This window comes from Athene noctua, chromosome 12 (genome assembly GCF_965140245.1).
Source record: "Athene noctua chromosome 12, bAthNoc1.hap1.1, whole genome shotgun sequence".
NCBI classification, from domain to species: Eukaryota; Metazoa; Chordata; class Aves; order Strigiformes; family Strigidae; genus Athene; species Athene noctua.
In genome coordinates, this window is record NC_134048.1 from 19810289 (window position 1) to 19823229 (window position 12941).

Here is a 12941-nt window from a genome sequence, read left to right on the forward strand (position 1 = left end):
ATGATAATGCTTTTGCTATTTTGCCATATAGCTTTGAGGAGTAGAACTTTTTATTATCCAGTCAGGAATGACTAAGACATCATTTAAAAGAACAACAACCAAAAATGCACTTTATGTTACTTTCCTGAAATTGAATCCTTAAAGATTTCTTGAAATTTTTATAAAAAGAGAACAAAGTCCTCCACATTCCTCAAGCTCTGTTGAATATCATTCCAGATCAAGTTCTGCCGTCTTATTTTTACTTTAAAGTCTGAAACTAAACTTTGAAGGGGTAGAAACTAAAAATGACAAGCAGCAATGCAAGGAATAATTAGGATCTGTTTAAAGAGAAATTTCAAATGAAGTCAAAGTTGAAATGGAAAAGCAATATGCTCCTTTCTTAGAGAAGTACTTTTGGTGAAGTATGCTAGCTCCATTATCAGCTTGCCTTATCTAAAGAGATGGATGCCTCCACTTTTGCATAAGAAACCAAGAATCACATTAGTTCAGTCCTCTGATCCCTCAGCCTAGTACCCTGCCAAGTTGCAGACCCTTAGAAGTAAGAAAACTATAAAGGAATAAAAGAAAAAGCAGATTAGAAACAGAACAAATCAGTCCTGCTGAACTACACCAATCATTCCAGCTTCTGGTCATCACTGGATGAGGGACTTGGAATGCTGGAGGTTTACCAGCCCACAGTGGATCCATTCCCCATGGATTTATACAAATCCCATTTATACCTTTGGCCTGCACAATCCTGTGCTGCAGTGCATTTCAAAATTTTATTTTAAACTGAAAAAAATAACAATACTTGGTTTTGAAACCTGATTTATAATTTCATTTAGGTCTTGCATTATGAAGTACAACATTCCTTTTCCAATATTAGACATGACTTCATGTCAAATCACGCTGAAGTGTTCTAGCTAATTCTGCGCTTCCTTGCAGGTTCCACACCTCTGACAGGCATTACTGCCCTTCTCTGAGTATTCTGTAGTTCTACCATGTCAATTTGGAGATGAAGCGCTGATAAATGAAGGCAATGAGAAGTCCGGGCATTTACAGAGAAACATAATAATGGTTTGTGCTTATTCTCAATTCCTTTTTTTAATACGTTATTTGCATTTTTGCCTGGCAGTGATCATTACAATGTCTTCCGAGAAACAGCCAGAATTCTTCTGAGATTAAGTGGCTAAATGAGAGCCTGCGATGTGTATATCTGGTTATTTTCTTTTAATGGGAATTATTGTGCATTTATTGACACCCACGTTTCATCTGCATTTTATCAGTCAGTCATACTTTTGTTGTATCCTTTCCTTTTCATTCATTGTTACCTCAGCTAACAGTTTAGAGTATGGAAAGAGCAATCCCCAGTACAACCATTACTGATGGTGTGGAATGGTAACCCCCGTCATTAGTGAAACCCTTTGATGCTGCTCTGCCAGGCCATGAAATCGAGGCACAAACCCTGCCTCCCACCTAATCCCCTGATGAACTGGCAGGAAAAGGCAAAAAATCAAACTGGGCCTGTGCTGCCTGTCTGCCCATGTGAGTAGATGGCCAATACACAACTTCAGAAGACTTCTTTCCCCTGAAATAGTTACTCTCCATCTTTGGTTGACAAGCTTGGCAAGAATCCTCTATTTTGTCCAGCATGTCATTACAAATCCACCAAGCAGCTGATGCAGAGCCAGGTATGAATACACACATACACAGAGTTAGTGTGGTATTTGCCCACACTCAAATATCCACTTTTCTACATTTTCACAGTCAATACTAGAACATGCTGGCACTGCAGTGCCAAAAATAACACTTCCCAAAAGCACTGCACCTGAGAGAAAATTGCTAAAGAAAAGCTTTGATTTTCGTGACTTACGGACAAGAAAGAAGGATCACATTATCTGGTGAAAACTAAAGGTGAATTTGGGGGAAGCAGTTGTATTCTGTTCATAAAAGCATCAGAAATCCATGATCATTACTGACCATAAAAAAAGAAAAGTTACTTGTTAGGAGATTAAAACATACCATTTAGTTTTAATGCTCTGCCTAAAGTATTTCCAGTTCATTTACCAAAATTTGTCTTTTTTAAAAAAAGAAAAAAAATTAAAAACATCAATGAAGCAGAGGTTTTAGAAGAAATTGTAGAGGCACAATGATGTTCTAGAGGTTACTGTAATAACATACAGATTTACAACATACTTATACAGCAAAGAACACTAGTACTGCTATAAACATAGCCTTGATACTGAGTAAATTAAGCAAATGTGTATCCACTAGGATTGGATATTACAGAAAGATTACCAATCAGCATGACACTGGAGGAGCCTTCAATAAAAAAAAAAAAAACAAACCCAACCCTAGAAAAAGCAACTACAAATATGCAATGTGACAAGCAATCGCTCCTGTGGAACAGGACTCAAAAAGGACTGAAACTCGACCTTCCCCAGGCAGTGGTAAAGAACGTGGACAAAATTTGTGGAAAACAAGTTGCTGTACTTGAGAGACCAACAAGATGCTGTAATTTTCAATTGCTAGGACAGGAGCAATCGACAGTTAAATGCACAAGAAATGAAGATAAGTCTAAGTGGCTTCAGAATAAATCATTTAAAAGCCCTTTAAAAAAAAAATAATACCACTCGAAGAGAGGCAACTTCTGGGATGTATGTCTGATAGGCACATCAGCAACAGGAATGTTTGATCCCTTCGTTATAGCCATCAAGGCTTATATCACAGTCACAGTAGTTTGGTGAGTTTAAAACATTGGCAGAATTTCTGATGAAAACCATTTGGATCTTATGGTAAGAAATACAGAAGGACAAAAAAAAAAAATAAAAGACTCAGAGCTAACAGGGATGCAGTAAGATGCACAGAAATTAGTTCAATAGGATGACAGAATATGCAATGAAAGCTTTTTACTACAGAGTATCTTTTCAGACAGAAAAAGTTGTTTTCAAAATGAGCCCAGTTCTAATCCTAAATACCAATGCTAAATTACCCCATTACATACTCCTAGCAAGTCTTAAAGAGCAGCTTGTTTAACAGTCAACTTGGAGCCCTTTTTCTGCAGACTATCTGTGCAAAGATTAGAGAGTTTCTGCTGATTTTCTCCTTTGGCCATGCAAATCCTTCAGCGACAATAGAAGAGAGGCTTAAATGAATTAGCCATGGCAGCATTTTAAGATTTGTGTTCATTAATGGATGAAAAACTCAAGCTGCCCAGCTGAGAAGATGATGTAGCTGCAGTATCATCATCACTGTTACACTACAGCAGAGAACTTTTTCCCCAATGACTTTATTTTCCTGGATTTCTGGGGGCTATTTTTGGATTTTAAAAGGTACTTTTACTGGACGTCAATACCTTGCACGCAGGAAGAGAAGAAAACCTTAGGGATATTCCCTAAACACAACTTCCAGAGCCTGATGTGCTGTTTATGGAACAGGTATCTGAGACATGGAAGTTTTTATTTGATAATGGGAGATCTGGACTGCTGAATGGCTGTGAAATCAGTTTTTTTATTGAGTCAAGCCCTAAGGTGATCATATTTTCAGTATAACAATGAGCCAATTTATCCCCACTACGTTATGGGCATTTCTTTTTTTTTAATGGTACCATATATGTTGCATCTCACAGACAAACCTATTAAACCTGTGGTTTAAATGGATTATAATATGTTACCCAAGCAGCCTGGAAACAAAGTAACTAATTAATTTTTAAAAATCTATAACAGAACAATGACACTGTCAAGTTATTTTACTATCTGAAGACCCAAACTTAAAAACAAGATCTCAAAATCCTCTTGTCTGAACAAGCCAATCTGATCAAATGATTTTTTTTCTGTTGCATCATCAATATTGAAAGTGTTCTACTTCATTAGCAAGAACGAGCTATTTAGAGAAACATGAATCATGAAAGTCATAAGATTCTGATTTGTCATTCTGACTTGCTGTTTGTCAAATATGTAAAAAAAAAAAAATCTACATTTATCATCATTTCTTACACAAAATACACAATATTCCAAAACTAGTTTGTAATTTAACGCTGCCTATTGATGAAAGCTCTTTCATCTTCATACCGCAGCCTGGATGACCACTGCTGACAGGATTTCAGGTGACAAGCAGAACTTACCTTGGTAGTGTATGTATGTCCATCAGATCCACAGACGGCGCTGGCATGTGTCATTGGGCAAGGCTTGCACTTCGCAATGTTAGCTGGGCCAGCCCAGTGCTTCTGAGCCAAGTTTCCTTTCTTCTGTCGAAGGCTGTAAAATAAGAGATGGATTCAATTTAAATAAGTCGTACTAAGTTGTAGCAGCCAAAATAATTCACACATGACCATGTTCTTCTTTCTTTCAACAGGGCAGGGGCTGTTTGTTTTCTCTAAATTCTTTTTTTCTTCTTACGTTAATACATACTCATAGAGTAATACATACTTATAGTCTCATTGAAGCTCTTACTTCACAACAAGCAAATCAGCAACTAGAGAGTCATCAACCCTCCCTCCCACAAACAGTTCCATCCATCTTAGCACAGCCTGGCAGTTTCTTATCTCTCTTCCAAGGCCTGTTTCTCCTCAAAGCCCTTCTCCAGGTCTATGCAGAGCAGAGCTGGCACTTCTCTGAGCCAGCGCAGGACTGACCAGCACTTACTTCTCCAAGCCAGCACAGGACTGACCAGCCCTTCTCGGAGCCTGTGCAAAGCAGAGCTCACGGAGCAGAGCTGACCAGCTGATGTCAATTTGGCTCTTAAGCGTTGAATCTCCCACAGCTGTGCAGGGCTGACAGGCCAGCGCGGACTTGCCTCTTCATCATTTACCAGTAACACATTGAATCTCCCACAGCTGTGCAGAGCTGACGCTCCCACAAAGAGACACCAGGTTTTTTTGAATGTGCTTGTATAAAACAGAAGAATGAACGCTTCTCTGAATAAGGTAAAGCTGGATTTTCAACACAGTATTAATTTAAAGCAAGTAAATTAAATCTAGCTCCTAACAATGCTTCTATGATGTGGCGCATCATATCAGGTGATCTAAAAAGTCATACATTGGTAGGCAGTCCTAGATTTACAATATTTGGCAGCTTCATTTTGATTTATAACTACAAATGACTTCAGAATACAGCATTTTGTTGAACTAACTACACAGCGTTTCTGGTGAAGCAGGCAAATATCATTACATCAGGCTGTATTTAGGGACATTTTCACCAGGCCTTCTCTGAGTTGCCAAGTTTCTGTTAAGGTAGCGACAAGTTTAAAACAAAATCCTTTGAAAAACATTATGTTTATAACAATGTACACAATCACCAAACATCTTTGCCATTGTACATGCAGTAGCCCTCTCTACATGCCAGCTACTGAACAGCTGTTCTCGGATCAATCACAGTCCCCCTAGGAATGCTATAAAGTGACAGAGAGCATCTCCAAATCTACAAATGCATTTGTACCGTGGGAGTGACTGCAGTTGTCCTCAAGTCATGGACTACTCAATTATTGCATTAAAAATGTCTATGAAAAAGACATCTGCTCCAGAAACTTATTGCAAAACATGTGCAATTGATTCTGATTAATAGCTCATTTTCCTGTCATAATGACCTACTTGGCTGATAGGACATTAAGTAATTATCACCAGCCTAGTGTTGTAAGCTGATTAAAAGTTTGCTTTAGAAACCACAAGTCAATGTTACAATGCAGATTCATTTTGGTCATGTCTACTTGTCTTTCACTTGAAAGCACTTACAAGGGAAGGCAAGGCATTGCATCAGCTTTGCTGGAGACTGTTAAAAAAATAACTGCCATCTGTTCTCCTACCACAGTAAAAAAAGATATAACAGTTCAGCTAGAAATACATTTCAATGTGCCGCCGAATGACTTCATCATGGTTTTAGAAAAATATATACAGATATTTTTTAAAGCAATTTCACTACAGCTTGCAATTTGCTACACAATACTGACTCTGATGTAATGACACATTCAGCTGCTAAAATAATAAAAATTCTATTCTTTCATTTCAGTTCTAGTTTTCTTCCAGTCTAACCTTTGTCACAGTGATGACTAGTACTACTAAGAAGCTTGTGTCCACAGAAGGAATCCAATCATATCATAAACTATGAAAATAGAAGCCTAGTATTTAAGACTAAATTTTCTTATTTTGAAGAATGCACAGAGAAGCTTTCCCTCTTTCAGATGTGTTCTGCCTTGCAGAGTTACCATTATACCAGATGCTAAATGTTGCAGATGGGTGGTTGCTTGGCTTGGAACCCCCAAATACAACTCTGCAGATGTACTCTTTTATGCTGTGGCTGTAGAAACCTTTTATTTAAGTTTTCCAGAGTAACTGACTTTTCTGCAGCCCCCTTGCCTCCAACAATGCTTTGTTACTAAAACGTAATGATTACCTTGTTTTCTTGAACTCTCTCAATTACAGGCATTTCTTTTGGCATTTCAGCTTGACAAGAAAATTTCCTTGTTCGCTTTTCTTACAGCCCTGCACTTCTAGAAATGCACAAACTCAGGGTCAAAAATATCTTTGTATACTGTAGATGCCAATGAGCAGAGACTGGAGGCAGATGTGAAAGGTGCTGTGCTTCTCCTTTGGAGACCGCAAAAGATGGATCATGGCACAAACCAGACTTTTTACTTTTTCACAGACTGATTTCCACAATCTCAAAAGACAGACCTTTGTCTATACGTAAAATTCTTAAGAAAAAAGTTTCAGGATTAGTTTTAGAAAAACAGCTAAGAAATGCTAAACTTGAAGTGCATGATTTAGTGTCATCGTCATCAAAGCCATTAGCCACAAAGCATGCAGGATGGAGATGAGCGACTGAACTAATGAGCACCTCATCAAAATCAAATGTAGATTGAAGTTTTTAGCTAGGCTGATGCCTAACAAATCACAAGATCTTGAGGATCTGAAGGGCAAGTATAAAATACATTGTACAGCATTTGTGGACCAAACAACATGCGGACATTTTACATTACAACCTTAGAAGAACAGCCCACTCCGGACATGGCTACTCGCCTTCTCTCAACAGCCTTACACCCTCCCCGCTCTTAATTTCTTTAATCCTGCCTTGGTTGCTTCAAGATTCATATTGCAAAACCAGTTTCTATTGCCATATTCTTCTGGAGTTAATAATGTTTTCCACTCTCCCATCCTCACTTAAAAAAAAAGAAAAAAGAAGTAACTTATTTTGTCCATTTCACATTATTTCAACAGCTCACCAAGCCTGGTGGCCCCTTCCATCACTTTACTGAGAGTAAAAAGAACATGCACAGCCTTAGGCCTAAGCTCTGTTCTCACTGCAGCTGCCTCGAAGCCAACCACAAGCCGTGTGTGTGAAAGCAGAGCCTCCCCCTCAGCCTGGGACTGCGGCGGATTCACCTGAGCTTCATCTGCAGCAGTTCACTGGAAGATGCTGAAGGAAACATTATTCTCTTCCTCCCCCCACCCCATTCTTCTTCAGGGTCGTCTTTTGATAATACAAGGAAATTTATTCTCTCGGCGAGAGTGATATTTAATAACAAGAGTTCACAGTGGAGTACACCTCAGAGCATTTTACTCTTTTAAAAAGAAGAAGTTAGCCATTTTAGCAGCACTTCATATAATGTGCGTAACAAGGCAGGGGATTGCTGCAGGAAACCTGCTGCCATCCTAACTTCTGTGTGCGTGTGTGATGTAACTGGCAGCACCGTACAGCAGCCATTTTGGTTGCAAGAAACAACCCGGGTTTCAAAAATTAATATATTCTTTTCAAGCTACAATTTTGTCAGAAACAATAGCGCAAAATGTCGCTGTATTTGAAACATGTCAAAAATAATTTTTGTCAGCTTGGCCAAGCGAGCGATAGCTGAAAAGTTTTGACTGGATACCCAGATTGCACACCCCCGCCAAAAATACAGATAAGCACCTATTTCCTAGGGAGAACATCTATTTTCCAAAAGTAAACATGTATTTTTCTGGAGTGATATTTTGAGAGGCTGGGTAAGACTTTTGGAAGCTTTTCAATCCTATAACCCCTAACAACACATCAAACATCCAAACAAACAAATTAAAACCTAGACAAGAATATTGGCTGCCACAAGCAGCCAGCCAGCAAATCCCTTCTCAATGGAAGTGCACATTCACATACTCTGGGAACATGTTTTGCTATGCTAATCATCTTGTTTTAGAATAAACATGTCAGGAGCAAGCCAGGCCAAAGCAAATTAGGCTTTTTTTTTTTTTTTTCCCTCTCTCTGACAACTTAACCAACTTGCTTTAAGACTCAGAGTTGAAAGTATCTACTACAAATCATTAGAAAATAACTGTGCAGAAAGAAGAAACCAGAAACTCCCCCCTGGGGTAAAAGCCTGACACATTTGTAAGGACAAGTGGGCTGAGCATTTGCAATATTCTAGAAGCAAAGAGACATGAACGACTTGTTCAAGTATTAAAGACTTAGAGGCAAACCCCGTCTGCTTTTTGCTTTTCAGGCTGGTGAACCGATGCACTGAAAGGCATAAGATTTAAGGAGTAGTTAAGTTTTACAGAATTCAGCCTTTTAACATTTTAATGCGTAAAGGAATTTCAGTGGTTGAAAACATCCACATTTCACTGCAGGGAGAATGTACACTGACTCAACTTTGTTACTCATTACACAGACATACTACTTACCACATCCTGTGAAAATACGGGGAGAGTACAGCTGTTCTGCTTGCAGAGGAACAGGGAGAATGCAGCAGGGATGCCAGATGCCAGGACCACACATGCTAGCTTTGGCCAGCCACGCTGCACAGCCTGCCCAAAGCCACAAACACCTGCACTTCCACACAGCTCTTCCAAACACAAAGCTTTGGCCCTGGAAAAGGGAGCTCAGAGGCTCTAGGAAAGATGGTTCCACCCAAAATTTTAAGGCTTTCCGGTGTGCCCCAAGTTTAGCCTTTCCTGGCTCTTGGCACCGAGACAACCTGCTTAGGGGGTTTGAACGCTGCCTTTCATTGAGCAAAAGTTTATCAAACTCAATGCCTCAAAGAAAACATCTTACTTTGAGTCATATTTTTTTCCAGAAATCCACAGCCTTAATTCCTGACCAACTCCGAGTGGACGATACGGGCTGTGCTGTTTAGGGGATCTCTGCATCTGCTTATAACAATTCCCTCCAGCAGGGCACAGAAGAGCATATATGGAAATAAATTCTGGTAAAGCCAGAGGCCAAAATAAAGTCACTTGCACAAAAATGATGTTTTGTCTATTTACATTTACAATTTGTTTTATTTACACTTCATTTTAAATTTCATACAAGTCCTGGAATTATGAATAATTTCGTTTTTATTTGCCTTGAAATACTCTTGGAAAACTGAAATTTTAAAATATTTTAAAGTAGCATCTTTTAAAGGGAATAATTTATCTTTTAGGGTGAAACCTGGAGAGCCTCACCAAAGAGCATCACAACCACAACGTAGGAAGTGAGTGGATATCAAAAGGATAGTTTAGTTTCACCCAATACTTAGTTCCAAGCCATTGCACAAAGTTCATTTTCTTACCATTTACTGAACTAATTGATAGATTTTAGTTAATGTATTTATGAAGAAGACAATGATCTCTTAGTCTCTGCTCTGCAGCTGATTTCTCTTGATGAAGCCTCTAGGTGAAGCTGTGGTGACTATAGTATGATATGATTAGGTGGTCAATAAAGACGTGACATTAAAAATGGGACCTTGTAAATTTGATTCAGAATGTGCAAATTATCAGTGTTCAGTTTTGAGACAAAACATAGACATTATATTTTAATAAGATTTATAATATTGCTACATAAAATAATGACTATAACTCAGAAAAACAATTGAGAAACTATAATATAATTTAAACCAGAAAATTATATAAAATTTTTAAAATTTCAATTAATATTTGTTTTATCACTGCCAGCTAGAAACACCCCAAATATCAACAGATTTTATAAGCAAGATCAATTCTGTGCTTTTATGTAGTTACATTTGATCATCCAAGTGCAAATCCAATTGAAGCTGTAAATGAACTTTAGTATTAGTAAAGATGTAAAATGTGCTAGAATTCAGACTTTTCATCCAGAAGAAAATTTACAATATTAAGAGTATAATATTCCTCTTCAAGACTAGTTATTCCCAAATGCACATACAGGAAATGAGCAGATTAAGCATCGATGGTTTTAGTACAATTATAAATCAGGCTCCTTTGAATTCAAGTTGGCAGGTCATTATTTTGAAAGTTCTGCCAAAGTTTTGGGAGGAAGGAGACGGCAAGTAGAAGTTACTCCTTAGGACTTTAGAAGCTATTTAGTAATTTTATTGGATGAGAAAAAGACAACTCTTTACCCAAAGGAGGTTTTTTTAGAAGACACTTTATCTCAGGCTACAAGTGACCCTGAGGTCCCAAGTTTGGGGCTCTGGATGGACCTTGACACGTAAAGTGCTACAGGGACAAAACCTCTTGTTCCTATTTCCTCTGCTCTAAAGTCAGAAAGGCCTCAGAGCATTAGTCCTAGTTGGGTCGATTGCATGGAAGACCACCTCTTCCCTGTGGCATCTTCCAGAGACTTCTTCCATGAAGCAAAAACGATCTCCCCATCCTCAGGATTTGCAGGTTGGAGGTGGGCACCCACAGGTGGGCCCAGCTACTGCAAGGATTCTCCATATCAACTTGTCTTCGGGTGACTGAGAGTTGTGTGCATTAGTTTTCAATTACAGCTTCAGACATTCCTCAAGATTAGGATTAACGTTATCCATCTTTCTTTCTTTCCAGACTTATATCAAACCAAAATGCCATATGTCACATACCAATTAAGCCCTACTGAAATAAAATTGAAAAGTTCAGTGCACCAAAGCAGGTACCAAGTGTCTGTGCTTCCTGAGAACCTGGAAGGAGCTCTGACAGAGCAAACTGAAATGGTTTCCTGAAGCTGGAACAATTCACTGTGGAAAGAGTTTAAAATGTACTGCCTGTACCTTCTCTGTGCCTTGTGCACAGTTTGTTCTTGTCTCCCTGAAGGAAGCTTATCACACTAAAGATAAACCCAGCAGTGCCTGGCTGTTTCTATCTTGCCTTTGCATAAGCTGTTTCTCTTGTTCTTGAGGAAAAGAATGACAGACCTGAAATTTGCCAGTATAAATGGCAAATGCTTTCTTCTCTCTTTGTATCATTTTTGTATTCTGCTCATTAGAGCTGAGGGTTTGGCCTCAGTTCTATAACCTTTCATATTTTTCACAAGAGCTGTATATACCTTGAGCTGCTACAAGTCAAGCTATGTGAAGAAAAGAGTCTACACACACTATCTTGGAAAAAAAAAAAAAAAAAAGCAGCTACTAATCCTTTGAATTAGACACAGACTCCTTATTTAATACAAACACTGTGAAATGAGAACAGACATGTGATTAGAGTAATTTTTCTACCTGGAATTTACACTTTTGCATACAAAGAATAATAACATGCAGAGCTGCCTTGTATTTAGGCATCATCCCACTGGACTTACATACTACCACTTTCTTTGATTTCATTATTCAAAGAAATAATTTAAACTGATTGTACTAAGGCTGTTGATTACTTTCTCTTGCTGCCTTCATATCTTCTCCCCAACAGATCTGCCTTAAAAGAGCCATAAGCAATAAAAGGCCTCTACTCACTGTAATTTGGTAGATGTGCAAAATTCTTAATGGGGTGTGGTGGTGGTGACTGGGGACCTTTCTAGAAGAATAAGGCTTGTTCAAGACTTTCTGCCACAGTAAATGGATACTCTACTTGCTGGCTGTTCTTTCTAACAATGACATCGATGAGATTATATTGGGAATTAAATCTGTCCATTGCTGGAGAGCACCAGTACCCCAGGACTATTCTCAGGAAGCGGGCTGTACTCGGAAGATAGAGTTGAAGATGAAAAATTTAGGGAAGAGTGTAAAGGAAAATCTTGACTGTTGAGGTGAAAGTGTATCAGGTATCATCCCAATGAAATGAAAAATAGGTATTTCCAAGGGAAGAGGAAGAGTCAAGCCTCTGTTTCTCACCAACAGTAAGAAGGCAGTATAAATATAAGCATGGGGGAAACAGTGTACCAGGAGGAACCTGTCAGCTAGATATAGGGAAGATACAGGGTTCTGGTACCTGAGCAGGGCTGTGCAAACAACAGCAAGATCCGTGTCTAAACAGCTCTAATATGGCATTTAAATATGTTAAACTGCCAAGACAACTTGTTCTGCACAGTATCAAGATCTCTCAGTACAAGTATCCTTCTCAGATGTTAGTACTTGGCCTTACTTATTCCTGGACTAAAAAGGGTAAGGTTATTTATTAAGGTCATTAGAGAAGCACATGAATTTCTGCCTTTGGGCACTTTAATACATAAAAATGGCATTTGAAAGGTTCCCTTACATTCTTAGCTAACAGATTATTGTGCTTACAGGCAATTTATTTTTGAATCTAAGTTATCAATGATTTGCAACTTTTAGACCTAAACATATGCTCCACAGCTGCATCGATATGAAAACTGGCAAGGTACAGAAAGGAAAAGAACCAAAACAAAAAAATCCACATAGACATACAATCCTAGTGCTTTTAAAAGTCATTATGCTCTCCTGAATAAATAACACAGCTTCTAAACTCTGCCTGTTCTCATGAATTTTCATAAGAGAATTATTTTCCTTTTCATCGTTATTTTAAAACTAACACAAAAAGGAATCTCAGACACCAAACTATGTAAAAATAAAATGAAGTGCCTTGAATTTCAAAGGAGGAGGGGAGATAGCAGGAAGTTCGAAATTAAAGCTGAGATGTTCTCTACCACTCCTCAGTTTGTAGTAATCTTCAGCAGCCACTTCTGAACCCTGGATTTTGCATACTGCGTGAGGTGCTGTAACTCGGCACAGAACGCTTGAAGGTGAACTGTGCAGCAAATTTAATACTTTTGTTGGCACTGGCTTTCTTTCCTTCCTTCTACAACAGCCTACGTGGTTTTTCCCTGTTA

General features: G+C 38.5%; 1 protein-coding gene across 1 annotated transcript in view; it reads right to left on the reverse strand.

Moving 5' to 3' along the window:
- SPOCK1 (SPARC (osteonectin), cwcv and kazal like domains proteoglycan 1) overlaps window positions 1–12941 on the reverse strand; it is a 317830-nt gene that overhangs the window by 96688 nt on the left and 208201 nt on the right. Inside the window, exon 5 of the mRNA XM_074916102.1 lies at window positions 4103–4235. Within this exon, the coding sequence (XP_074772203.1) occupies window positions 4103–4235 (133 nt within the window). The remainder of the gene's footprint in view (window positions 1–4102; window positions 4236–12941) is intronic.